Source organism: Pseudochaenichthys georgianus, chromosome 24, assembly GCF_902827115.2.
Source record: "Pseudochaenichthys georgianus chromosome 24, fPseGeo1.2, whole genome shotgun sequence".
Classification (NCBI taxonomy): Eukaryota; Metazoa; Chordata; class Actinopteri; order Perciformes; family Channichthyidae; genus Pseudochaenichthys; species Pseudochaenichthys georgianus.
Window position 1 is genome coordinate 1,499,384 of NC_047526.1, and position 28,000 is coordinate 1,527,383.

Sequence of the window (28,000 nt, forward strand, 5' to 3'; positions counted from 1 at the left end):
AAATATCTTTGTACACACCAGTACAGAGTAACATAAGCATTCATTGAGAGCGGTCTCCAAACATGCAACACTTTTAGCTCAGTGTGTCACGTTTACAGGTACGGATGTGAACCGGAGCACGACACAGATACAAGCAGTGTTCAAAAGGTTCGGTGTATTCAGGTCCAGGACAGGCAGGGTTATAACCAGGAGATCCAACAGTCAGGAACACAAATCCGATCAGGGGGCAGGCAGAACAGGGCTCAGAACCAGGAGATCCCTCAGACAGGCAAACACATCCAATAAAGGGGGCAGGCAGGAAACGCCAGGTCCAAAACCGGCAGAACACATAACTAGGCAAATATAATAGGAAACTGTATACTATATATAAACTGTGGAGTTAAGGGAATGAGTATCAGGTGAGGTGGAGGGCTGGAGAGACCAGGTGAGGGGAGCGAGCTGATTGGAGGAAGGCGGGAGCTACTATAAATGTGTGGAACTTGTGACAGAGTGTCTCCAACAGGCCGGTGTCTGTCTGCTGGTCGTTGCTGAGCACCGTGTCCAGTGTCTTCGTCAATGCTGTTTCCATTGACTAGCTGGAAAGGGCTGGGTGGGTGGATGTTGTTTATCAAATAGTTCAAATGCATCTACAATTGCCCATATTGCATTTCTGTTGATGACCAGGTTAAATAATGGACACCATCTTACTTATTCACAGGAGTTTAAAATAATATGTTTAACTTCAGACAGAGCAGCGCTCATTCTTTCATTCCCGTTTCATTCCAGTCTTTGTGCTATAGGCGTAAGTCTACGCTTCATAGTTGTTGACAGACATTAGATGAAGCAATCTTCTCATCTCGCTCTTTGAAAGTAAATGACAGAGCATATTTGCCAACATGTTGAACTATTCCTTTCTGTGGTGGAGCCCAAATCAGAAACGCAGATGATCGCAACGTGAAGTCATCCAACTTGGGCAGGAAACTGTTACTCCACATCGTGCTGTGTTTATAGTGATGCCATTCCTCTCGTTTTAGAGGAGTCTAGAGAGTCCATGTCATGTCTCAAGACCACAGCTGCCTGTCTGCTAACGCTGGGCCCTGTGCACACACTGCAGCTGGTTGAACCATCACCGACTGTCACACAGCTAACAGGCCAACAAGTAGCTTTACAAATGGGAAGCAGCTCGGGATCTCAGGGGCTTCACATAAACCTGTGGGTCATTCATCCTGATGGCTTGGACTACCATTTGGAGCCAAATCGTAGTCCAAGCCACACATTTTAAATTCATTCGCTGCAGTTTCAGGATGTGTTTACATGGAAGTTTGCCACATTGAATATGTACAGTATACGATAATGATGAAGAGCCCATGGTCCATTTTTAGTTGGCCTGAAGCTAATTCTAAAAGTATAATGGAATTGGCCCACACTTGACTTATATTGTACTTCTTAAATACATATGTATAAATATATTACATAGTATTCATGTGTTTATAAGCAGCAGATGAAATGTATTTATTTAAAAGTAGTTTGATTAAACCACTCAGTCCGACAACGCCACTCCGGGAATTTCACCCAGGGAAATAGAACAAGTTTTAAGTCACAAAGACACACAGGTTCATATACTCATGGAACAAGAGACGTGTTTCAATTATCAAAAATAGAACAGTTTATTTTGTACAATAGTTAAAATGAAATTGAAAACAGTCACAGGGCTATACCCAAAGGAAAGAAAACAACTAATAAGGGGCTGAGGCTTACCAGTGGGGGAGAGGGTCAACAGGTGAGTGGAGGGATCCCACAAAAACAAACATAAGGCACCCCAGCCACACCTGTTCCACACCCACACCGAGAAAATCCAGAAACCCGGGGGGGAGGGGAGCACAGCACACGGAGAGGGGCGGAGAGGGGGAACCACCACCCCGGACACCAACACCACCACCTTCAGCTCTCAGTAACTAAAACAGGGGAAAAAAGGGAAAACTATGGAGCCCTGGAGGGCGCATAGAGAGAAAAATAAATAAAACGTGGCTTTCTCGTTCGCACGAGATACTTTCTTGTGCGCAGGCTTTATTAACTCGTGCGCACGAGTTAATAAAGCCTGGCCTCAATTTAAATAAAACGAGGCCACGCTTTATTAATCAAAAACAAGCACAAGTATACATACAGGACGTCACAATTAAATAAAAACATATATTAAATACAAAAATAAGTGACGAATTAATACAAAATCCAGGATTAGACAACACAACCATTTAAAAGACAACATAGAATAGCGGACTATACGTTAAAATGCGCGTTCCCGTGTCAAGGGGTGCATTTCACGATGGGGTGCATAATTTGACACAACACCGGCGTTGTTTGATAGCGGTGCGGTATGCTAATAGGCGCGTTCACACCTCATTTTATTATCCTCGCATTAGCATTATTAGCATTAGCCCAGCGCAGAAACGCAGAGAGACTAACTTATGGCAACACAAAATAAAACATGGGAGCGGTGGAGATGAGGAGGTGTCGGCGTTCTGGCGATTTACTCGGAAGGCTTCAGTAGAAGCTGCTGGGACTCCCAGCAGCTTCCACTGAAGCCAGTCCCCAACTCCGGGGACTTCCGGCCGGGGACTTTGGGTGGCAGTATACGCCGTGAAGTGGTTTGCGGCCTGCCAGTAAACCCAAAGCAGAAGAAGAAAAGTGACGTCAGCGGCTTAATTTGCCTAATCCACCCCCAGGGACTTTTTCTGGTGTGAACGCGATCTGTACTTAGTTCATGCGAACTAAAGAGTTCTCATGAACCTTTGTGGGAAAAGTACTGTGGTGTGAATGCGCCTAATGGTAACACAAGCCATGCTAAATCATATCAGAAGGCATCACCCAGATTTGCCACTCACCGGAGCCCGGCAAAAGACAACAGCAGTTCAACAGCTGATCCCCGCTGTATTTAAGAAGCCAATAGACATGAGAGCCGAGAGACCAAAATAAATAACGGAAGCTTTTGGCAGTTTTTCAACGGCCATGCTGCGCCCTTATGCAATAGTAGAGGACCGCAGCTTTTATTGATTATGATTGAAAGTGAGTGAAACACTTTATTATTTATTTTGTAATATTTTCAAGACATTATTTTTAGTTTTCCAGCTTATTGAACCTTTTTGTTTGACATCAGCCATTATAGATAATATGGCCATCTGAGTTTGTGTGGTCCTGTTTGTGGTTTGTTTTTAACTGTGTAATACAGTTAATTATTAAAAATGTTAGAGTTCCTTATTTTTAAACTGAAACTTGCACTACTGTTCAAAATAAATAAAAAACAATTCTAGAATTATGCATTTGGGACTTTTTTGCTTTTTCTTGTTGTACCGAACCGTGACCCCCAAACCGAGGTACATACCGAACCGTGACTTCTGTGAACCGTTACACCCCTACTCTTTACGTTACGGCTGCTTGACAGGCGTAACAGGAAGACCCTCTGCTATGCAAGACAAAACGTAACTACATTTAAGTATGATGGAGAATTTGCGGAACTTCACCTGAAGCCAGCTTCTCTCCTTCAACATACCTACGCTGGTGGCAGAAGCAAACACGGCAAGGACGGAAGTGGGCAGGTCTGGGCACCAACGAACAAGAGGCAGCCAGCTAGAAGCCTCTGCTCCTTTATAGGGTGCCCCCTAGTGGTGATAGGCTCACAAGAATATGCCTTACAATGGTGATTAGGACTCATCCTGCTACATCAGCAATCTGAGGCGTCTGTTTTATGGAATGAGCTGCAACACTTTTTGTAATAAAGTAAACCCTCTGGAGAGCTGTGATGGAGGCTGATTTTTCTTCAACATATTCAAGTATCAAGAATAACTTACCTACATTTGATTGATTTGCTAACTTATAAATTAACTTATGTGAGGGGCCCAGCCCTTCGTATGTGTTTCTGTATCTGGCCCTCAATGAAAGAGTTTGTACACCCTGCTGTAGAGCGTGTGTGTGTGTGTGTGTGTGTGTGTGTGTGTGTGTGTGTGTGTGTGTGTGTGTGTGTGTGTGTGTGTGTGTGTGTGTGTGTGTGTGTGTGTGTGTGTGTGTGTGTGTGTGTGTGTGTGTGTGTGTGTGTGTGTGTGTGTGTGTGCCCGATGGGTCAGGGGGTCTGCAGGAAGAATCGGTGCTGCTGTTCACGGGGTCTATCACATTCGCAAGCTACAGAAGCATGTCTTTGTGTCGGAGCCCATCTGTGGAAAAATCAAAGGAAAATGTTGCACTGTACACTTTCTGTTAGGCTGTGGAATGTTCTGGAGGCTTCAGTTAACTGAGTGGAACAAGGAGGTCAAACTATGGAGTTCCTACAGACTGCTATTGTACGCCTCATTGAATGGTTCTGTTTCAAGTGTTTAAAGATATTCAAAGGGCTGTGTGTGTGTGTGTGTGTGTGTGTGTGTGTGTGTGTGTGTGTGTGTGTGTGTGTGTGTGTGTGTGTGTGTGTGTGTGTGTGTGTGTGTGTGTGTGTGTGTGTGTGTGTGTGTGTGTGTGTGTGTGTGTGTGTGTGTGTGTGTGTGTGTGTGTGTGTGTGTGTGTGTGATTCATGGCTCTGACCTTTCATATCACACCATCCTGGTAAACAAACATCAGACAGGATGCAGCTTTGAAAACGTCATTCTGTAGAACACAAGCCAACTGGTGCCTGAAACATTATGTTCAATTGTAAAAACATCTCTATTTATCAGAACTATCAGGAATATTATTGGTATCAAAGGAGTAATCTCGTCATTTATTATGAACAACATGTAATGTACACAGAGGCTCTGCAGAGGGAGTAGTAAACTACTCTACTCAGGGAGAAGAATTCCAGCCCAAAGGATTTTAAAGACTTTATAAAAAATGCCTGTTCCCTCTACTTTCCAGTGTAAAAAGGGATTTTTCCTGAGTAAGGGAAACCAGTGCTTTCCGTGTAACTGCAAAGGCCACGCAGACTCCTGTGAAGACATCACTGGTGTTTGCAGAGTAAGTTTCCCCACATGATGTATCTGTCCACATCACTGCATTCAACTTCATTTCCACAGCAATGTTCTCTCTTCAGAACTGCAGGGATCACAGCACAGGAGATTTCTGTGAGATGTGTGAGGATGGCTCCATGCTGGCGCCCAGCCGGGATGGAAGACACACCTGCCGCCCCTGCGCCTGCCCCCTGTCCCTTCCCTCCAATAAGTAAGCCCCTCTCATCTTGTTTGTACAGCCACAGTGCTGCGTGTTGGCCGTGTGTAACCTCTGAATACCCCCCCCCCCCTGTGTGTGTGCAGCTTTGCAGTGCACTGTGACGGAGGAGCTGCCGTTCTGCGCTGCAAGTGCAAAGAGGGCTACGCTGGACATCTGTGTGAGAGGTCAGTGCTGGGGGGTTCAAACCACCAAGCAGCTCTCTGTGCATAATACAACACCACATCTACAGATGACTGATGAGGTTAACATAATAGTCTAGTTGCCAGCATAGTGAACTCAGAAACGTTGCAAATGAATTAAACCCAAATCAAGAAACACTTGCAAACACAGAAACACTTGATGAATAAATAAAAAAATTATGAATTATTCTATATTTTATTTTATATTGTGTATTTTTCATTTTTTTCTCAACCTGTCCTTTGTTACACACAGTCATACTGAGCCATGTGTACACTTCCTCCATCAGGTGTACTCCAGGTTACTACGGCAAGCCCATGGAGGTTGGTAATTCCTGTAAGAAGTGCGACTGTAACGGCAACTCCGACCCTAACCTGATCTTCAGCGAGTGCCATAACGTGACGGGCCACTGCCAGCACTGCTGGGATAACACCGGGGGGGCCAAGTGCGAAAGGTGTGCCCCCGGTTTCTACGGCGATGCCATCAGTGCCAAGAACTGCAGAGGTGGGGGCAACGAGTGAACTGCAAGATGTGTTTGAGATCCCATGGTGTGGCTTAAAGCTCTAAACACAAGACGACCTGGGACTTTTTTTCCACGTTGAATTTAGCATATGACATCACATATATGTTCATATCTTTATTTTATTTCAGAATGATTACATAAACTGAAAAATCTGAACCGTTGACTTTAATTACATTCATTGTGTCAACAAATGTCACATAACTGTATTAGGTTAGTTGAAAGCAATAATATGTTTTACTTATTATTATTGCTTTTAACTAACCTAATACAGTTGTGTGAAATCAGTTGTCATTATACATTTAATAAAGGTAAAGTTTCAGATTTCTTTTCAGTGTATGCAGCAAAAGTTAGACTTTGGTGTCAACTGAAGATGTTCGATGGAAAAACCTGATGAGGTGAACATTCCGGATCAAGGATTAGCATATGGCTTCAGGCCCTGCCTGTCCAAAAATAACCCTGTCAGCAGTCTCTGACCTCTACTTTTCCCATCAGTGAATGTGCCCTGTGTGTGTTGCAGATTGTGAGTGCAGTGAATGTGGCACCTCCTCATGCGACGACAGGACAGGTGTGTGTCACTGCAAGCCGGGAGTCACCGGACGCCTCTGCGACCAGTGTGAGGTGAGAGAGACCACGTGACTGTACTTCCTGTTTGTTCACAGTAGCTCTTAATTCCATGGTTTTGGGCCGTCATTCATATGAGTGACAAAAACATTATTTCGGAATGCAAAATTCGACCCAGGGTAAGCACCATTTTTGGGGAGACGAATTATATAAACAGTAAAAGTTGGAAAGTAAATGCCTAAATTGTAAATGTTGAGAATAACATCTGCCTGTTTGCTGTAAAAACATCTAGTTTCAACAGTGGCGAGCCATGACCTTTATACCTAGGCCATCTGACCCCACGCGCTATCTATCGATAAGATTTATGATTCTTTTATCATGACTTTTTATCTTTTTGATGACTTTTATCATTTTCGAATCATAAATCCAGTGGCGAATGGTCATTAGGGGCAGGTGGGGCACATATATAAATATAAAATATATTTTAAGATCATGTTTAATCATCTGATTCGTCTGTACATTGCTGTTCTAGTCTGTGTTCTTCTAATTAGTGTCTACAGTGTGTGCCTATTGAGCTGTTTAGAGCCATGTGGGACAAAACCCGATCCTGCCCCTCCCTCTCACTGTCTAAGTGAACGGTGACTGCAAAAACGACACTGCGCATGCTCAGAGTATTGTCCTATTTAATGTGTGTGGCAAAAAAAATAATGACCATAGGGGCATAGAGCTGCCATCCCCACCATACGTCATCTCACATCATTCAGAGCTGATTGGCTGTAAGTACGTGTGCCGCGAAAAGTGTGGTGTGTGAAGAGGAGGAGAGAGAGCTGCAGTGACGCGTCCTAAAACCAGGAAGTAAGCTGCGCATGGCTTCCCTCCACAAAAAAGCAACGAGATTTCTCCATAGGATTTTAGAAAATAGCTCCAAATAAGGTCTGTGGGAAACGTAGCTGTTAGATAAATGCACGTTTTGTTCAGCCGGATAATATCCACATGTCTACCCTACTTTTATCATTTTCTAATCATATATCTATCGATTAGATTTATGATTCGACTTTGAACTACAAGAAGATAAGGAGGACTTTTACAAAAAAAAGTAATAGAGATTTTTGTCCAGAGGGATAGGCAAATGGACTTCATCTTCACTTCAAGGTAAGACCGCAATTGTATTGAAAATGGGATCTTACTAAGAGAGAACAATCCAATATTTAAATGATAAAATTACATTTTTTGGGTATCCTTTTGTTGAACTGTCTGTTTACAATTAATCGAAGCATCAGACAAAAAAAGCTTCTGACTCTTCAGGTAAAAATAATATTTGTAAACCTGAAGAGTCAGTGCCAGTGCCTCACCAGCCATGAACCTCACGTCACATCACTGCAGAAGCTTACATATAGACATCTAAGTTTTTTGTGCCCCACCACTTTTGTACCTATAAAAACGCCACTGCATAAATCTAAGATTTATGATTCGAAATTTATAAAAGTAGGGTAGACATGTGGATATTATCCGGCTGAACAAAACGTGATCCGTCTCTTGGGTGTCAACCGCAGACCTTATTTCCAGCTATTTTCCAAAATCCTATGGAGAAATTGCATTGTTTTTTGTTGAAGGAACCGGAAGGAGTTTACTTCCGGGTTTTATGACGCGTCACTGTGGCACTCTATGGCGAGAAAAAACGTATCTTTCGATCCCGTTTGAATTGTGCCATGAATTACACATATGATGTTTGTGGATCTTAAAAAATAATTTCCACGTCAAAAAAGTCACAGTTCGTTGTAAAACTGTTGAAATATCCATCCATCCATCCATCCATCTTCTCCCGCTTATCCGCGGTCGGGTCGCGGGGGTAGCAGTTCCAGCAGAGAGCCCCAAACTTTCTTTTCCCTGGCCACATCAACCAGCTCTGACTGGGGGATCCCAAGGCGCTCCCAGGCCAGCGAAGAGATATAATCCCTCCACCTGGTCCTAGGTCTACCCCTTGGTCTCTTCCCTGCTGGACGTGCCTGGAACACCTCCCTAGGGAGGCGCCCAGGTGGCATCCTAACTAGGTGCCCGAACCACCTCAACTGGCTCCTTTCGACGCGAAGGAGGAGCGGCTCAACTCCGAGTCCCTCCCGGATGACCGAACTTCTCACCTTATCCCTAAGGGAGACACCAGCCACCCGGCGGAGAAAACCCATCTCGGCCGCTTGTATCTGTATCTGTTGAAATATAAGACTATGAAAAATACGCAACTAGAAAGACTACAAATCCCAGAGTCGCGTAAGTGATGTCACAACTGATGTCATAATTGTTTTCCTCCACTAAATATAAGAGATAGCTAAGATAAGATAACTTTAACAAGATGCCTGTGTGCTTAGCACCAGGTTGTTATCATACCAGAAATGGGTCTTGCTCGTTCTTTCGTTTCCCGTCTGATGAAAGGACCAGGAGTGACTGGATCAAGTTAGCTAACTAGCTAGTAGCAAGCGAGTTAGTTAGCATTACAGCCTTGTCATTTGTATTAGCCTTAATATGAAGTAACATTAAGTAACCCACAATGTTAAGCAGTAAGAGTAGTAGTCATATTTCGTGAACCCTTTGAAGAGTACTGTCACACCGGTGTAATCATTCTATAATACACCGTTTAAGCCCGGATGCCCCCGGGGGAGACATGCTAACGCACATTAGCATCGGCGATCTTTTCTACTTCATGCTATCTGCACAAATGGTTAACATTGAACATTAAAAAGATCAGGCAGTTCAGAGAGAATCAAAGGAAGGCAAGCAGGCAGGCAGCTCTACATGACATTCTTCTGGACGTGTTTCATTGTGGTGATAGTGAGGGTAGTCAATCACTTTTTTGGCAAGACAGTAGTGACGACCATCTTGGTGACGTGTGTTGTTGTGCGAGACCAGAGATGTAGTTCATTGGCCGTTTCACACAAACAAAGTCTTACTTCACAGTTTTACGGGAAATATTTTTTTTTTTGACTTGCAAAATTATCTTTTAAATTGACAAACATCATATGTGTAATTCGTGGCACAATTCAAACGGGATCGAAAGATAGCTTGTCTCTCGCCATTGACTTCAATACATAATTTTTCCGAAATAAGGTCCCATTGAGGTCCACCGGAAAGGGAGGGACTTCGCCTCTCTATAACACATGCATAAACTTCCCAGCGGGCAGAACTCGTCATAAAGGCCGCGATAATAAAGCCCACCCATTTAGAGGGAAGGTATGATTGGTCAATTGTACTGTCAGTTGACATTACTCTCTCGTTGAGTTATTGTAGCTGGCCCTCTGTGAGTTCATAGCTGGACCACCAATCAGCTCCTGTCTTCACCTCGCAGAGACGAGCTTCTTTCATTTAACCCTTCACATTCCAGCAGAAACTGAATAGGCAGATTCAAAGGATTCATTTCTTTGGAAATGTTATTTTAAATACAATTAAATGAAGTTATTTTGGTAAAAAAAAAGAAGTTTTTAAATATTATTTTGTAGAATATCGTAGGCCCTCAGAGAGGGCCCTGAAGGCTCGCCACTGAGTTGCAAAATCTTAACATGTTGGTCTGGTGACAGTGGGAGGATAGCATTTTCTTGTTTGCTTAAACAAATTCAACACTGGTCTAATGTTGGGAAATGCTCTAATGCTCACGAAACATTGAACACATGCAAGAGAAAGCAAATCCAAACAACACAAATGAATACATTATTTTAATGGAACAGTAAACAAAACACAAATAGCTATCAATATGCACCAGTTCAAACAGTCTCCAATGTCTGTACCGTTTATTAATACTTTATAACGTTTTATGAATGTCCTCGTGGACTGTTTTGTTATCTCCAAAGTTGATTTGTATGCACTTTCTGCAGCTGCATGTCTTACACTTTTTTCTAACATAAAATGTTTGGTACTGAACATTTCCGGGTTCACAACAGGACCCGATGAGCTGGAGACTATAACGACAGCCTGTGTGATTGTCTGACCGCGCTTTTCTTCATGTACTCTAGGAGGGCTACTCTGGTTTCTCCAGCTGTCAGGGCTGTCGGAGGTGTGAATGCGGGCCGGCCTCCCTCCGCTCCACCTGCCACCCCCTCACCCACAGCTGCCCGTGCCTCCCGGGGGCCGGGGGCCGTTACTGTGAGCGCTGCCTCCCCGGCTACTGGGACTATACCCCCTCTGGCTGCCAGAGTAAGGCACCTGTCCGTCATACTGTGTGTCAAACCTTTTTGGCTCTCCTGAATAAACACCCCCGCACCATTTGTCGAAACATTAACTGCAGATAACGCTTTCCCAGAGGAAAGGCCTCGCTGAGTACTCATGTTCCCTTCCCATCTACCACAGTGCACACACACATGATGTCAGGAAGCATCTGGCCCTCTCTGCTGAGAGCTGGATGACATCACCATGCAGCCCAATCCACACACACTCACACACACACACCACACACACACACACACACACACACACACACACACACACACACACACACACACTCACACACACTCACACACACACACACACACACACACACACACACACACACACACACACACACACACACACACACACACACACACACACACACACACACACACACACACACACACACACACACACACAGCTGCTAAAAGCATCAGTCCCACACAAGAGAAGCCACAAGACAGATGTAGATGCAGGACTCAGGCCAACGGGCCATCTGTGTGTGGTTACTGTACACTGACCTGTTCCGCAATACTTTCTGTCTTTCCTCCGTGGTGACGCTCAGCTGTTTGTGTTCACAGAGTGTGACTGTGAGAGCGGACACTGTGATATGCATACAGGAGAGTGCCTGTCCGAGGCTGCTGTCAACCTGTGCAACATCAGTAAGTGACTGCAGGACACACCACTATGCCCCCAACTAAAGACCACATGATGTCAACTGTAACACTCTATAACTGTGCTGTGGTCCTGCGATGACTCTGTGCTTTCAGCTTGTGACGAGTGCATTTGGCATCTGATTGGAGACCTGCGGCAGTCCAATAAGACGCTGGACCAGCTGAAAGTGGCAGTGCTGAACATCTCCTCCGGGGCTGCAGCCAACGACAGGCTCAAATACTACAACTACACTGCTCTACGACTGCAGGTTCATACGCTCATGACATGCAAGAACAAAAGAATATGCATCGAAGACAAGTTGAAGCCACCCATTAGTATTTGCAAATAAACATAAACAATGGATCACATAATTTTTAAGTGTCATTTGTGAAAGTTGTGTACGTTTTTTCAACAGACTCAGTTTCAAGGCTGGAGAAACAAGTCAGCTGGGATGAAGGCCCAGGCGGGGGAGCTGGAGAAGACCACAGACGCGGTGGTGTTGGACATCAAACAGCTGGGAGACTCGGTCAGGAGAGCATCATCGTTCACTTTAAGATAGGATAAGATAAAGCAAAGGGAGCAGCAACAGCTGTAGTCTTAGTCAAAAACATGTTAAACACATTTCTGAAGAAAGCTTTTTTCTTCTTTAAGATTCACTTTTCACACAACATTGCATCGACTACACATTCAGACCTGAAGTGCAGTGATATACTCTGCACCTCATCTGCATAGAGAACCTGAGAGTGGCTGCACCGACTGAGTCATGTGGTGTTTCTCAGGAGCGTGTGGTGCAGGCTCTGGGCGAGAAGCTGGACAACGACACGCTGCAGACCTTCACCCTGGCTGAACAGCTCAGCAGTGACCTCACCGACCTGAACATACGCATCGAAGGTACCGACAGATCTGATCCAGGCCACGTGACGTCTTTGTCTGTCCTGCAATCATGGGAAGGCAGTTCTTCAGGCTGCATGCAGTGACTTTACATATACAATATCTTCGGAGGGCGAACTTTATAAAAAGCATTTCATCTATAATCTCCACTTGAAGTGATTTGTGTGTTTAGGCTCCTGATTCTGTGTTGATGTGTGTGTAGAGATGATCCATGACTGGGAGCTGTACAGTGTGCAGCAGGAAGTGGATCCAGAGCTGGCCAGGCAGAGCGCAGAGCGGGCCCACGGGATGCTGACGTGGATGAAGACCCTGGACCTGTCCCCACGAGAGCCCACCGCCACTGACGAGTCCACTGAAGCCCACGACTGTGAGGAGACAGGCAGCAGTTCACAAAACAAGCATGCTCCACACATTTATTTGTTATGGCAATTAAACGCACACATGAAACGACTTTTTAGTAAGCTGTGCACGTGAAGAGAGCAGATTGATGCTCGATGGTTTAATGAAGCTTCAAGCTCAACTTAGGCAAAGTGTTTCTATTAAATGCTTTTGTGCACATTATTCCAAACAAAATGATAACATCCTAAAATGCTGTAAAGTAAATGAACTATGGCAACCATCTTTGTTTAGCATGCTAGCATGCTAACATGTGATAATTAGTACTCAAGATAGAGCACAGACCAAACTTCTTGTTCATTACTTAATGTATTAATTATTTAAAACACAAATACCTGTATCAATGTCATACCATCCAATATGTGTTATCTGTATATTACTATTGGTATAGCTATTTTATTAGATACTCTTTAAGATTAAGAAATGTAAAGCACAGCTCTCAGTGGCTTTAACCAGACTGCAGAGATTCCCCCAGATGTGCCGGATGAGGAAGTAATGGCTCCTGTGTGTGATGGTGTTTCCAGTGCTGAGGAGAATCCGCCAGCTGGAGAAGAAGTTGATCATCACAGACGGCAGACTCCCTCCTATCAGGGACATTTTGTCCCGCTTTTCCAGCAAGCTGTCGGACGCTGAGGGCTTCCTGCAGAAAGCAACCAGCGCCCTTCAGGAGACGGAGGACAGGAACAGAGCCAGCGTCCTCAAATTGCAGAGGAATGAGGTAACCCTTCCTGCTGAGTGCATCTCTCCCCTAAAGCTCCCTTCTCAGTTTGTCAGGGTGCACTAATACATGCTGCTGAAGAGCTCACAGCCAGCCCTCTGTCCCTGCTGTTGAACCATGTTAAACCACCCTGCGGTACCTGGCCTTAAAAGACACCCCCCCCATCAGCAAGCACTGCCCACACACAGGCTGAGAGAGAACTTGTTGTTTTCCCGGCATGTCTGGTGAGACAGCAGTCTATTACTGGAGGTATTAAGTGAGAGAACAGAAACACAAACCATCTGTAGGAGCGTTGCTCTGTTCCATTAGGAGGAGGCCCGCACAGGGCAGCAGCAATGCTGCAGTAAAAAACATTTCCCCTGATAATATCCAGAGCCGACACACCAGATACCGCCCAGAGTCATCGCTGCACTGAGGAATCTCATCCCAACCCTGAGAAAAAAATAAGAAACTCTGAAAAGCCGTTAGAATGATAAGCTAACATTATAGCATATGTTGTGGCAACCCAGTCTCACAGCATTTCGTGTTATAGTCACAAAATTCATCTATTGATTCGTTCACCAACACGATTTCCCCATTTTTTTCGTGTCACACAGAACGATTTTAAAAGCACAATGTATTTCTATTGGTAGCATGTTTCGTGCCTGAATAATAACAAATTAGAAGGAAAAAAAGATTTAAAAAATACAGATTTCAGTATTCTGAGGCTCTGAGCCCCATTTATTTTCCTCGTGGACATAAAAAAAAGTCCGACATTATACGATTTAAAATAAAAACAATAATCGTGGCTTGATATTGAGTAAGAACATGTTTTTATGAACCCCAGCTTCCGGTCTTCCAAGACCCGACCGGACAAACAGACGTGCTGCAGGCACGAAACATGCTACCAATAGAAATACATTGCTTTTAAAATCGTTCTGTGTGACACGAAAAAAAGGGGGAAATCGTGTTGGTGAACACGAATCAATAGATTAAATTAATTTTGTGACTATAACACGAAATGCCGTGAGACTGGGTTGGTTGTGGTGTGTATTAGCAGATAGCTATACAGTACACTAACCTTTGTACCCTAGAGCAGGGGTTCCCAAACTGTCCCATGCGAAGGACCCCATATGGCATTATCCTCTGGCGGGGACCCCCCTGTTGCAATTTTCTTTTTAAATGATGAGTACATTATGATGGAAAATATGACAAATTAATCATACAGCTTAATACATTTTCTTGATATATATTTGTATTAATAATTAATAATCAGTTATTCTTCTAAAAAATGTTTGTATTTATATTTTGTTTGTCATTCATTATATTCATTGTGTCTTCTGTTGTAAACATTCTTAACACAATATTAAACAGTAATATCAACAGTAAATATATTTTTAAAGTGATTTCTGTCTTTATAATATTATATAATTTTGAACAGTAATATGAACAATTAACATATATTTTTAGCATTTTTGAAATCTACGTATGCCTTAATAATATTATATATAATATTCAACAGTAATATTATCAATAAACATATTTATATTCATATAAACATCAATATTTGCTACATCCGTGCTCTCATCCAGCTGCAGAGCGAAATATTCGCTCTCACTTGCTCCAAAAGCTGAGCAGATACTCAGTTTCACTGGCTTGAAGGGAAAAGCAATAATAATAATAAAGCAAAACTGCACGTTTCAGAGTGGCCTTTTATTGTGGCCAGCCTAAGGCACACCTGTGCAATAATCATGCTGCCTAATCAGCATCTTGATATGCCACACCTGTGAGGTGGGATGGATTATCTCGGCAAAGGAGAAGTGCTCATTATCACAGATTTGTGAACAATATTTGAGAGAAATGGTTATTTTGTGTATATCGAAAATGTTTTAGATCTTTGAGTTCATCTCATGAAAAATGGGAGCAAAAACAAAAGTGTTGCATTTATATGTTTGTTCAGTGTAGTATAAAGACAGTAACCATACTTAAGTTATCATATTACATGTTGGTTAATAAAAAAAGTAACATAAGCTTAAATTGTGTCTAACAATCAAGAAGGAGCCAAGGATTAGATATTTCACATTCATTTATCTCCCTATTTTAGATTAGCTTTAAAGCTTAATACATTCTTAATTGTGTTTTCACCTTGTGTCCCCAGGCCAGGAAGCAGAGGCTGACAGAGGAATACGCTGCTGTCAACGACACACTGGAGACATCCAGAGGCTCCATCTCTGACACTGAGAGGACTGTGGCTGAGATGGAGGCTATGGTGCAGGTAAGGCCTACATGACTACGGGGTTACTTAGAATGAAACGGAGATCAGCACTGCATAGTCCAGAGATACGCCTGTTGTAGATTCTGACATAATTACCAATTGCTTTCAAATAGTTTATGAATGATATATGTTCAATGTGTCTGAGTCTGCATGTGTACATTTGTCAGAACGTGAGTCAGTACCATGCAGCGATTGATGGTGCTGGCCAAAAGCTGACGGAGAAGACTGAGCGCCTGGCGCTGGCTGACAGAGATCTGGTGCAGAGGGCTGATGACCACGCTGAAGACCTGGACCGCCAGGCCAACCAGCTGGAGGAGTGAGACACCCGTCTGAATTAAACATATATAATATTTAAGTAACAATACATGAAGTCCTTACCAGGTTATATGTCCTTGTGATTGTGAGAGGTTAAAACAGAAGGAATGGATCTGGTAGGCGCTGCCTTTTTCAAGACAAGTAATATAGTATGACATGCAAAGTCAGTCAAATACAGTATGCTAAGAGAAACAGGATGTCCTACACCTGGGGCCTCATTTATAAACGTTGTGTACGCTCAAAAAATGGCGTACACCAGTTCCTATGCAATCTTTGCGATTTATAAAAAAACAAACTTGACGGGAAAACGTGCGGTCCTCCACGCACACTCTGACCCATCCGTACGCGGTACGCACAAAAACGGGAGACACGAGAAACTGCGACACCGTTGGCAGAAGGAAGAATGGAGAGAAATATGTGGAAATAATACCATAAATAAAATGTTACCTCTCATTTATCATATGAAGAATTCATTTTAAAAGCCAATCTTAAAATGATTAAACAAACGCCTGTTTGAGACTCCTCAGTGCTCACAAAAACATAACTTGGAGAAATAAATAAATACGGAAATGTTATTGATCACCCCTCGATTATGTTCTCTTGTTAAGAAATGTATTCTCATAAATGATGCGGTAAACAGAAGGACAGAATTACTTTAAACTGACTTTTTCTTTTTTCATTAATTTTTTTCTGACCACTTATTTATTTATTTTGGTGACGATCCGACCTCCATGCTGCTACTCTGGTTCAAACGGCATCCACCAAACAATATGATTTATCTCCACCTCCCCAAAAGAACCAGAACCTGACACGTGTGAGACGTCTTTTTTAGCTGTTCTGTCGTCATGTCCTGCGATCGCCTTCATAAAGTCAGTCAGAATGAATATTAATACGGGCGTTTCTTTGACTATTTATAGGCAAATATGGGCGTTACGTGAAGCCCGTAAAAGCTACGCCGCATTTCGAGTTGATTGTGATTTATAGTTTTGATAAAAACGATATGAGATTCATTCAAATTCAAGGAAGTACAGAGAGGGAAATACCCAGTGGCGTTTTTATATGTACAAAAGTGGTGGGGCACGAAAAACTTAGATGTTTTTATATATAAGCTTCTGGTGCTTTTTTAAACACGTAAACAAATAGCTGGCTATCCATGGTTCCGATAGGATAGAGAGAGGGGGGGGGTGTCGCTCTATGCAAGTCAATGGGACTCCCTGATAGTTGAAAATCTACGCTAAAGGGGATCCTGACATAAAGGACGAGTTGGGAGTGAGAATGTGTTGGACCGTGGCGAGAAAACTCATTTCCGGCAGCGAAAGCTGCGTCCCTAGCTACCACCATACTATGAAAATGCCAACACGGGAAATACTGTTTTCACGCCGAGAGATGACGATAACTTCACATGGACACTGGCCATCTAAAACCTCTTTAGTAACATATGTAGTACATATACATTTGCTTGACAAGAACTGAAAAAATCTTCGTATTCTCCACAAAACTGTGTGTTATGCCCCTTTCACACCAGCGCCTTTTCAGCTCCGGCTCGGAGCTAGAGCCTGAAAAGCGCCGGGTTTTCCTGTTCACACCGCAGCGGCGCCGGCTCTTAGCTCCGGAATCCGCTTCATTTCCAGCTCCAAAAAAGTGTCGGTCCAGAGGCAAGAGCTTTGGAGCTAAGAAGCGACGTCGCTTACGTCTCTCTTACGTCGAGGCGTGCAGGAAACTAAACCCACCTCCCCTGAACATGGGTCGACTGCTATGCCTGCCTACAAGCAGTAGTGCCTATAAACACACTTTATAAAGTCAGGCAGCACTAACCAGGCTTCGTGTGATTCTGTTTATTTGTGCCTTACTTTGACCATCCGTTCGCTGTTATCGATCATTGTGGAGAGAGGCAGACGTGTTGTTTTGTATTATTGCAGCTATCGGATGCAAGTAGTCAGTTTAGCTTCGGTTGCTATGCCAACATCACCTGTTTTATACCAGAGAAACTTTCATAACAGCGTTGTGATGCCAAACAGTGTCAATTCAGACTGACACACATTCACTTAGGCTAAGGGGAACTGGGGATATGCATCAGCTGCTTGTGTGAGTCGGACAGTGAATACTTTAGAGCGGCCGCTGCAGTGTGAGCTAACCGGGAGCTAACGGGAGAATAAAGTCCCGTGGAAGAGCAGCTCTGCAGCGGTCGGTAAATGCTGCAGAAACACATTAATAAACAATGAACCACGGCACTCTGGAGAAAAGCATAAGGTTGGAGAAGTCGTTATTCAATTTATTCTGGCTTCGTGTGATTAAAAGCAACACGATCATCGACCCGACGCTGTTGTTGTTGTTGTGAGCGATCAGCGATGTAAACGGTGACGTCATGACGCAGCAGGGGCAGCTCTGGGGCGCCAGTGGGCGGTGTGCACAGAGCGGGAGCTGAAAAGGGAAACCGGAGCTGAACCAGAAAAGCTGCCGCTCGGAGCTGGAAACTGAAAAGCGCTGGTGTGAAAGCCGCATTATAGTGAACCAAAAGTCGTGATAGAGGCTTGCTTGTCAACATCCGGGTATTTCTGCACTGGTGGGCCATGTTAACAATACCGTGTCACAATATCAATCGAGCCAGCAGAGCAATAGCCTATAGGCAAAACACAGAAGATCAACAAAATATATGACATAAAATGAACTTACTAAAGCTGAAGTAGTAAGTACGCAACACACGTGCTTACAGCCAATCAGCTCTGAAATATGTCAGGTGACGTATGGTGGGGATGGCATCTCAGTGCCCCATGGTGATTATTTTTTTGCCACACACATTGAATAGAAAAAGACTCCGAGCATGCGCAGTGTAGTTTTTACAGTACACGTTCATCTTGACAGCAGAAGGAATGAATGAATGAAAAACGTTATTACAGCAGAGAGAGGGTTTTGTCCCACATTGCTCAAAACGGCTCAATAGTCACACTGTAGACACTAGTTACAAGAACGCAGACTAAAACAGCACTGTACAGACAAATCAGATGACTAAACATGATCTTAAAATATATTTTAAGATATATTTTTTTTCATATTTTTGGAATTCTTATTTTAAGTACTTTCTGCTGACACTAAAGAAAGCTGACACACATTAAACTATGTTGGTGATGATAATTATATTAGGATTTGACATTGCAAGCAACCCATTATAAAGTGTAAATAGTCAATGAATCCATTGTTAACAAATATGTTACAGATTTTATTTAATATGACTGGCATCTGAAGTGGAAATTGTTGATGCAATGACAGTATAGAAATAATCCAACATGTATAATGATGTCTCCACCAGGGATCTGAGAGAGAGTGACGCCAATGGCTTTGTGCAGAAAGCCATCAGCGCTGCCAACGTCTACAATAACATCGTGAAATACATCGATGATGCCAACATCACCTCGCGCACCACACACAACTTATCCCAAAGAGCTGAAGAAGTAATATCACAGAAATGCAAAGCATACAGCCGCTGTAGTAACTGTCCGCAGTCTATAGCTGAGTTGTGTGTTCTGTGTTTCAGACCATCAATGGAATCAACATGCAGCTCGGGAACCTGGTGACACAGAGCGGCAACGTCTTCAAAGAGTCTGTTTCTCTACATTCAGAACAAAATGGTATGGGGCTGTCACAGAATCAGAAAGAAGTGATTTTTCATTGTTCATATGTCCACTATCCAATGTCCCTTTGACCTTTACTTTGCCTCCCTGTAACAGAGGTGGAAGCAGAGGTGATGGACAAGCTGAAATACATTGAGGAGACCAAAGAAACCATGGATAAAAACACGAAAAAACTTGCAGAAATAGTGGATAATATCAGTGGGATTCATACAGGTACGTTTTTGGAAGTAACAGTCTCAGCTTTTGCAAATTTCAGATCTTTGTGTCCGGTACAGAGAGAAGTCAGCAGGGTGTTTAGCCTAGCTTAGCACAAACACTATCCCTGGAATAGGTAGTGCCTGTGTAGTTCAGTGTAGTTCCTGCCAGCATTCCATCAAATGTTTGAAATAAAGGCCTGTTTCGCCACGTCAAGCAAACTATCAGCAATAGCCTTTTTTGTCACTATTGATCAGGTGGTGCCGTGCATGGTTGCCCCTGCTTCTGTTAGAATCAGGTGTAAATGATGACGTGTATATGTGAAGTGCTTTGAGGAGTCATAAAGGCTGGATAATGCACTGAATAAATGAAGTCCATTTACCATGTCAAATACAGTATCTTCGTCCCCCCTCTGCATTCATTCCAGACAGAACACCACAACGACTGGAGTTCACCCAGAATGTGGCTGAGGCGACTCTCAACCGCTCAGGAGAAGTCCTTCAAACCATAACCCCCATCAGCAGCAAGGTGGAGGAGTGGGCCACCAACATGCGGAACAATGAATACTCTACAACGGCCTACGAAGAGGCCGTCCTCTCTGCCGGCCAAGCAGGTACAATGTCCACAGCAACACTACACTTCTTGGATATTTCATTGACATGGATTGATTTAGGAAAACCCCCTTAGGGTGAACCATCTCGCTTTCAAGTGGGTCCTCACATGGTACAAACAGCAAGACAGTAACAAGAAAATAAATACAAACTAAATCACATCACTACGACCACAGACAATACTACTACAATCACAACACAAGAATTAAAGATACACATTCGAACATAAGGCCACAGAGAGGCCATTTTCCTAGCAATAAAAAAATACAAACATAGTTTTGTACAGTCGGAGCTTTGAATTGAAATGATCTTTTACCTGCTGTTTTGGATACTGAGGGAGTGGAATAAAAGTACTGTGTGGAGTGCCTCAGATTATATGTGGAGGAATGTGGTTGTTGTAGTTAGTGTGGATAGACTTGGTGTATACATTTAAATATGATTTGCAGCCAATTATTATGTATTTTTATATTGAGCAGAGGCCATTTTAGTGAGCTATGCAGTACACAGATATTTAGTGGGACATCCCCATCTTTAAATGGCCATATAACTGTAAATCAGAAATGTATTTACACTGCGAGTAATTTAATTGATTTCTGTTCGCTTTCTGTAGTCTCCATATATTTACAGTCTCATTCAATGCTCTAGTGGAGAACCTAGATGTTCTGGTTCCTGTGCTGCTGGACAAGCTTAAGGTGGTGGAGCAGAAGAAGCCTGTTAACAACGTGACCACCAACATCCTGAGGATCAGAGAGCTGATAGCCCAAGCCAGGAGTGTGGCCAAGAAGGTGAGTACATCATACTGAACATGCTAAGGCCTATTCAAATGGCGGCCCGCGGGCCAGATGCGGCCCAGAACCAACTCCCGAGTGGCCCACCCCCACGTGGCCAAATTCCTACAGTAGTACAGTATGAACGCTACACTCCGCGTTGCCTAGATACCACAATACAGTGCGTTTTTTGAAAGTGTGTCTAGTGGTGCTAGTAACGGTGGTCCTATGATAGCAACTCTAAAACATGTCCCTCTCAACTCTGAAGCGTAAACAGAGACAACACGGTCATTGATCTTGTGGAGCACATCCGTGCATTCCAAGTCAAGCTGGACCTTTTCGCGACCGACTTGAGCACGGGTCGGATGCTGCATTTTCGGACGCTCCACAAAAACATCACATCCCCGGCACAAATCACGGATGTGATGACACAGTTCATTGCGAGGTTGAAAGAGAACTTTGCCGGTTGATTGGATGGACTTGCTCTGCCCACAGAGGTGATGGGCTTTGTCAGAGACCCCTTCACTGTTGCAATAGAGGGGGGCGTATCAACCAGAGCAAAGGAAGTGGTCCCCTGCATCGACGAGGGGACATTTACAGTGTAACTTATTGACATGCATTCATCCGTAACCATGGCACAAGAGGAGCGCAAAGTTTTGGAGTGACGTCAAAAAACAGCAGTTCCCTTCGTTCAGAAAGTAGCGATCTGTGTGCTCAGTATGTTGGGATCAACATACACATGAACTCAATAACAAGCAGCACTCGCTGCTCCCTGACTGACAGCACTCTTCACCAATGTCTTAGGATTGCATTGACATCCTATGAGCCACACCTCGCGGAGGGGGCCTCACCTCGCGGAGGGGGCCTCATCTTGCGGAGGGGGCTTCACCTCGCGGAGGGGGCCTCATCTCGCGGAGGGGGCCTCACCTCGCGGAGGGGGCCTCACCTCGCGGAGGGGGCCTCATCTTGCGGAGGGGGCCTCACCTCGCGGAGGGGGCCTCATCTTGCGGAGGGGGCCTCACCTCGCGGAGGGGGCCTCATCTTACGGAGGGGGCCTCACCTTGCGGAGGGGGCCTCACCTCGCGGAGGGGGCCTCATCAGTTTTTTGTTTAATCTGATTTTGTGCAAAAACGAATAATATGTTGTTGCTAATCTTTCACATATCCAAGACTGTGATAAAAAAGAGCCAGTCCCCAGATATGTATTTTTTGGAAAATAACTCATTTTCTCTGTTTTCATCATGAAAAAAAACAGCGGTTTCATGTATTCAAAATGGCATTTAAAGGGTTACAATCCTGAAAATTATTACATTTTTGGTATTTTCTATTAGGGTGGAAGTTGCTTTAAAGATTGAACCCATGAAAGTTGTGAAAAAAACCTTTTAATATAATGTTTTTATCAAAGTCTTTTGCAGTGGACATTTTTGTCTCGAATGACTAATTTGCGTAGTCGATTTGTTACACAGTGAATTAAAGACCGATTTGAAAAATTGAAATTGGAATTCCAAAATAGATCGATGTTGTGTTTTTATGCACTTTTTGACGTGCCTTTGTTAGATGAACAATGAATTCAAATTGCATGTTTTTCATCGCACTAGTATGTGTTGGTTTAAACCTGCTTTTTACAGGCTGCTGAATGTCTGGCCCAGCTGAATGTTCTAGTTATAACATCTGGCCCAACTGAATTTGTAATTGAATAGCCCTGCCCGGCTAAAGCTTTAGAACTTTTGTACTTAAAATTGAGGATGCACACACAGACCACGTTGCCACATTCTGATGAGAACTTATATAGACATTGACCATTTGTAAATGTAGCAACCTTCTAAAAGAACAGTAAAATTACTGAGCCATCAACCTCACATTTTCAAAAGCTTTTTTGATTCTATACTACAGCATCTGTCAGGTTAAGCTAATGGAAACTACACACAGTTAGCTCTAGCAGGTAAGAAGTAAAGTGTGAGCCTGTCCTAACCCGTCGATGGGCAGCCTACCTTTTTAGAAAAACACGGCGATGCATTTCCCGTTCCAACACATTACAAACTGATCACCCTCATGGATCACAGAGGCTGACACCTTTGAACTATTCATTAATAAACCATTACCAAATAGTCAGATGCTTCTAGCTAACAGGGAGTGTTCCCCTTTAGGATATTGAATGAATCGCCTTTACATTTACAATGTTTGCTACAAAGAAAACTCCTCAAATCTCACCATGACCCTTTCTGTTGGTTTCATTAGGTGCAAGTGTCCATGAAGTTTAACGGTCAGTCTTCAGTGGAGGTCCATCCTCACAGCAACCTGGAAGACCTGAAGACAGTGACGTCCATCAGTTTGTTCATGAGAGTGGACCCTGACAAGGATCCCATTGAGGACCGCTTCATCTTATACCTGGGAGACAGAAATGTGAGGAACACAACATAAGTGTGTTGCTTTGCCATGTGGGTTAGGCTAATCAGTTACTATATAACTAAAGCCCACCAGACGGAATGCTTAGTGGATACAGATGGGAGCCATTATAACAACTTACAAGTGAAAGTCCTGCAATCAAAATGTTCCTCAAGTGAAAGTAGAAAAGTATTCTCATCAAAATATAGTGAAAGTAGTCGTTGTGCAGATTGGTCCATGTTAGAATAATATATATGATATGTTTTATAATGATTGATCATGAAAGTGTTCTCAAAGCTGGTAAAGGTGCAGCTAGTCTGAAGTACTTTGTAGACTGCAGGGTAGCTGGTGGATTCACTCCAGGTGGAACTAAAGTCTGATTTAACACTTGATTAGATTTCACATCATTCATCCAGATCTGTGAAGTAACTAAAGGGATTAAATACATGTAGTGGAGTACAAGTACAGGATTTACCTCTGAATTGTACTCGAGTACTTGAGTAAATGTACATAGTTACTTACTAACAAGTTGTTACAGAGTATTCCTACACTCTGGTACAACTTGTACTCAAGTACATGATCTGAATACTTCTCCGACTTCTGATTACTTGTGGGGAACAGCCTGGCATGTACTGTTAGCTGACGACACGAAACAAGTGGATCAGGGCGAAGAGAAAAGCAGGGGGCCACTTGTGGACATGAATAGTTGTGTTAATGTATATGTTATGATCACAGTGGCAGGAATGACAGGCTTTGAAAACGCACAGTTGCCCTTTCAAAAGGTCTCCAACAGACGGGAGTGACAATAGTGCACGTGTGTGGCTTCACAGTTAGACCTAATTTACATAGACAGTGTTAGCCCCCACTCACCGGGACACAGCAAGCATGTGAGGCCTCTCTGTTCTCCTGAACACTTCACCTTGGTGACTTCACTGCCACTGCATCCATCCAGTGTTTCTGTCAGCGTGGAACAATAGCCTCAGCATGAGCACTATAGCTCATCTGAAATGACTGATGTTTTTCAAACCACTACATTTCAGGGTTAAAGATCATTAAGCATTCATAACAGATCAGGTCATGTCTCAGTGGGAAATGAATGCAGCTGTTGTAAGATGATGAAATACTAAGGATAGGGAAACAGGATTTGAACTCACCATGAGGATGTTCTGCTGTTTTGCTCACAGGGTAAGAAAGACTACATGGGACTGGCTATCAAGAATGACAACCTGGTGTACGTGTACAACCTGGGGGGAGAAGATGTTGAGATTCCACTGAGTTCAAAGCCTGTGAGCCAGTGGCCCGCAGTCTTCAACTACATCAAAGTGGAGAGGTAAGACACTTAAAAGTACACTTTAGGTTGTTATCTCTCGTACAACAGATTTGTTAAAGTTGCCACAGTAACACAATTATGATTTCAACGAATTTGTAATTTGAATGTTCAATGCTTTTACCAAAGCTATAAAAAGGTCTGAGGTATACTTGGTCTCTCATGCTCCTTGGTGCTCTGCTGGCAGGCTGGGCAGACATGGGAATGTCTTTCTGACCATCCCCAGCCAGAGCTCCACAGATGAGCAGAAGTTCATCCAGAAAGGAGAAGCTCCGGGCGCTGACTCACTGTTCGACATCGACCCCAAGGACATTGTGTTCTTTGTAGGTGGCGTCCCATCGGATATCAGGGTGAGGCCTTTCACAAGAGTCCATCATTACAAGTGAATCATTAACTCAATGCTTTTTCCCAAATAAAATGAGATGTTTTTTGATTGACCAGCTCCCGCCTCTTCTGAGTCTTGCTCCTTTTGTGGGCTGCATCGAGTTGGGTTCGCTGAACAATGACGTGATCAGTCTTTACAATTTCAAAGACACTCACAAAATGGACTTGATGACATCAACACCGTGCCCCAGGTACAGTACACATGTGCATGATCTACCAGTTACAGGGCCCCAGGGCAGACGTGTGCTGCGGGCCCTGACTCATCCTCACCTACCTAGCTAATTCAGTCAGATGTATTGGATGTAATTAAATACACTATATTTATTTTCACAATGCGAGTACAATAAGAACTAAACTAATAAAGCTTTATAACTACATTTAGCTGCTTAGTTAATAATGTACTTGATTGGTTGAGACTCCCTAACAAAGAATCTGTTGATTAAAATAACAAAACCAATTGGAAGCATACAGAAAAAAACGCCGGGACTTTCGGGACCCCCAGGAGATCTGGAACATTCTGAATTCATCACATATAATGTTCATTTTATTATTATTATTTCTCCTTCTGCTCTCAGGTACAAGTTGGCCTTTTCCCAGAGTCGCATTGCCAGCTACCTGTTTGATGGAACGGGCTACGCACTCATCAATAATATTGAGAGGAGGGGCCGGTTTGGTGTGGTCACCAGATTTGATATAGCGGTGCGAACTGTGGCAAACGATGGCGTCCTTCTCCTTATGGTCCAGGCGGTGAGACTGGCTTTAATGTTACACAAAGGAACTTTGATTTATTTTAAAACAACTTGTACTTAATTTAGATTTTTCTTTCACTAGTAACGTTGTTTTCACACGCTGACTTAATTCTTCCTTTTTCAATTTTGTAATGTTTTAAACAATCTTTCTTTCCAGGATAATTTCTTCCTTTTAGAGATAAAGAATGGCTTCCTGCGGCTGATGTATGACTTTGGCTTCAGCAAAGGGCCTCAACTTCTAGAGGATAAAATACCAAAGCTGCAAATAAATGATGCACGATACCATGAGGTAGATCCCCTCTTCTCATTTGGCTAGTGAGACCATTTGAACTGGAAGTCAACGTGAACTTGTAAATGAATTATGCGTTGCCGTTTGCACAGGTGTCAGTAATCTACCATCAGTCAAAGAAGGTTATCCTGCTGGTGGACAAGAGCCATGTTAAATCTTTGGAGAATCCAAAAACTACACTGCCTTTCTCCGATATCTACATAGGTGGGGCTCCCTCAAGCATTTTAAAATCCAGGTGAGTTAACAATACTTACAAATCTTATTAAACACGGAACACTGTTCAATACAACTGAGGTCTGTTTTCCATGTAGAAATAATTCCCTCCAAGTGGCAACAGCCCATCTTATCTGCAAGAGACCTGTTCCGAGGAGAACATGTCTATACAGTCTATTGTAAAAACGTTTGGATTCCACTTACAGTTTTTACATTTTACATTTACATTTCAGTTTGCCAAAAGATATCCTTATGGTGACTATATCAAAATGTGAGAGTTGGCGTCTAAATATGAGAAACGCCCCCTTTGACATTTGGGAGCAACAATTATATTACACATTGTGTAGTGCAGCTGAGAATTTCCCTAAAGATGCTGACAGGAAGTGTATGACCACAGGCCGGAGCTGTCTGCTGTCCGGGGTCTGAAAGGCTGTGTGAAAGGGTTCCAGTTCCAGAAAAAAGACTTCAATCTGCTGGAGGAGCCTGGCACCATTGGCATCAGCAGTGGCTGCCCCGAGGAGTCCTTTGTGAGTGCCGCTCCACCTTTTCACACTCTGTCTGCTCTGCATGTGTGCCTGTGGAACCAATACACTGTGGGTGATGGATCTCACAATGAGTAAAACAAACAATCCATCTCAATCTTTGTGCATTTTTCTGTCAGTGATTTTTTTTTTTCTTCATGTATTGCGTCTTGTATTTTTGTCCATGTTGATGTTACAAATGGAGCTGCTGAGATGCAAGTCAAATTTCAGACTTGATCTAACCATTAAAGTATTATCGTTATCGTTTGTTCGTTAATCAAGAGAAAATAATTGACATATAGTTCAACAGCTTTCATGTGAGTCTACTAATAGTCTTATTGGGGGATTACTGAACTGTAAGCTGAACGGAGGGTGAAAGGTAACAGGTGCTGAAAGTGATATGTGTTGTTCTTGTGACAGATGTCCCGTAAAGCCTATTTCACTGGTGAGAGCTACCTGGGATCAACAGCCAAGGTCTCACCCTTCGACAACTTTGAGGGAGGACTGAATTTCAGAACACTGCAGCCGGCCGGACTCCTGTTCTACACGAATGAAGGGGTATACATTCATCTTTGTCTTTACACACCATAGGAAAGTCACTTTGTGTAATACAATTGGGAGGGATGAAACCCTCTTTAATGGTCACACATGCAGAGCACACAGCACACACAGTGACATTTGGCCTCTGCATTTAACCCATCCTAGTACCAGGAGTCTAGAACCAGGAGTCTAGTACCAGGAGTCTAGAACCAGGAGTCTAGAACCAGGAGTCTAGTACCAGGAGTCTAGTACCAGGAGTCTAGTACCAGGAGTCTAGAACCGGGAGGCTAGTACCAGGAGTCTAGAACCAGGAGTCTAGTACCAGGAGTCTAGTACCAGGAGTCTAGTACCAGGAGTCTAGTACCAGGAGTCTAGTACCAGGAGTCTAGCACCAGGAGTCTAGCACCAGGAGTCTAGTACCAGGAGTCTAGTACCAGGAGTCTAGCACCAGGAGTCTAGTACTGGGAGCAGTGGGCAGCTATTGCACAGCGCCCGGTCCGGTGCCGGTGCACATGTCCGGTGCCTTGCTCAAGGGCACCACGGCA

At 43.5% G+C, this 28,000-nt stretch overlaps 1 protein-coding gene across 1 annotated transcript in view; it reads left to right on the top strand.

The window, feature by feature from the left end:
* lama4 (laminin, alpha 4) overlaps positions 1-28,000 on the top strand; it is a 43,986-nt gene that overhangs the window by 7,637 nt on the left and 8,349 nt on the right. The window contains exons 2-29 of the mRNA XM_034075669.2: positions 4,855-4,953; positions 5,030-5,157; positions 5,250-5,330; positions 5,633-5,847; positions 6,384-6,484; positions 10,426-10,606; positions 11,200-11,280; positions 11,389-11,540; positions 11,688-11,798; positions 12,052-12,163; positions 12,366-12,530; positions 13,084-13,277; positions 15,415-15,531; positions 15,699-15,847; positions 19,154-19,295; positions 19,379-19,472; positions 19,572-19,688; positions 20,098-20,283; positions 20,927-21,066; positions 23,286-23,450; positions 24,617-24,762; positions 24,947-25,109; positions 25,201-25,334; positions 25,719-25,890; positions 26,050-26,181; positions 26,274-26,416; positions 26,792-26,921; positions 27,336-27,473. Coding sequence (XP_033931560.1) covers positions 4,855-4,953; positions 5,030-5,157; positions 5,250-5,330; positions 5,633-5,847; positions 6,384-6,484; positions 10,426-10,606; positions 11,200-11,280; positions 11,389-11,540; positions 11,688-11,798; positions 12,052-12,163; positions 12,366-12,530; positions 13,084-13,277; positions 15,415-15,531; positions 15,699-15,847; positions 19,154-19,295; positions 19,379-19,472; positions 19,572-19,688; positions 20,098-20,283; positions 20,927-21,066; positions 23,286-23,450; positions 24,617-24,762; positions 24,947-25,109; positions 25,201-25,334; positions 25,719-25,890; positions 26,050-26,181; positions 26,274-26,416; positions 26,792-26,921; positions 27,336-27,473 — 3,888 coding nt within the window. The remainder of the gene's footprint in view (positions 1-4,854; positions 4,954-5,029; positions 5,158-5,249; positions 5,331-5,632; positions 5,848-6,383; positions 6,485-10,425; positions 10,607-11,199; positions 11,281-11,388; positions 11,541-11,687; positions 11,799-12,051; positions 12,164-12,365; positions 12,531-13,083; positions 13,278-15,414; positions 15,532-15,698; positions 15,848-19,153; positions 19,296-19,378; positions 19,473-19,571; positions 19,689-20,097; positions 20,284-20,926; positions 21,067-23,285; positions 23,451-24,616; positions 24,763-24,946; positions 25,110-25,200; positions 25,335-25,718; positions 25,891-26,049; positions 26,182-26,273; positions 26,417-26,791; positions 26,922-27,335; positions 27,474-28,000) is intronic.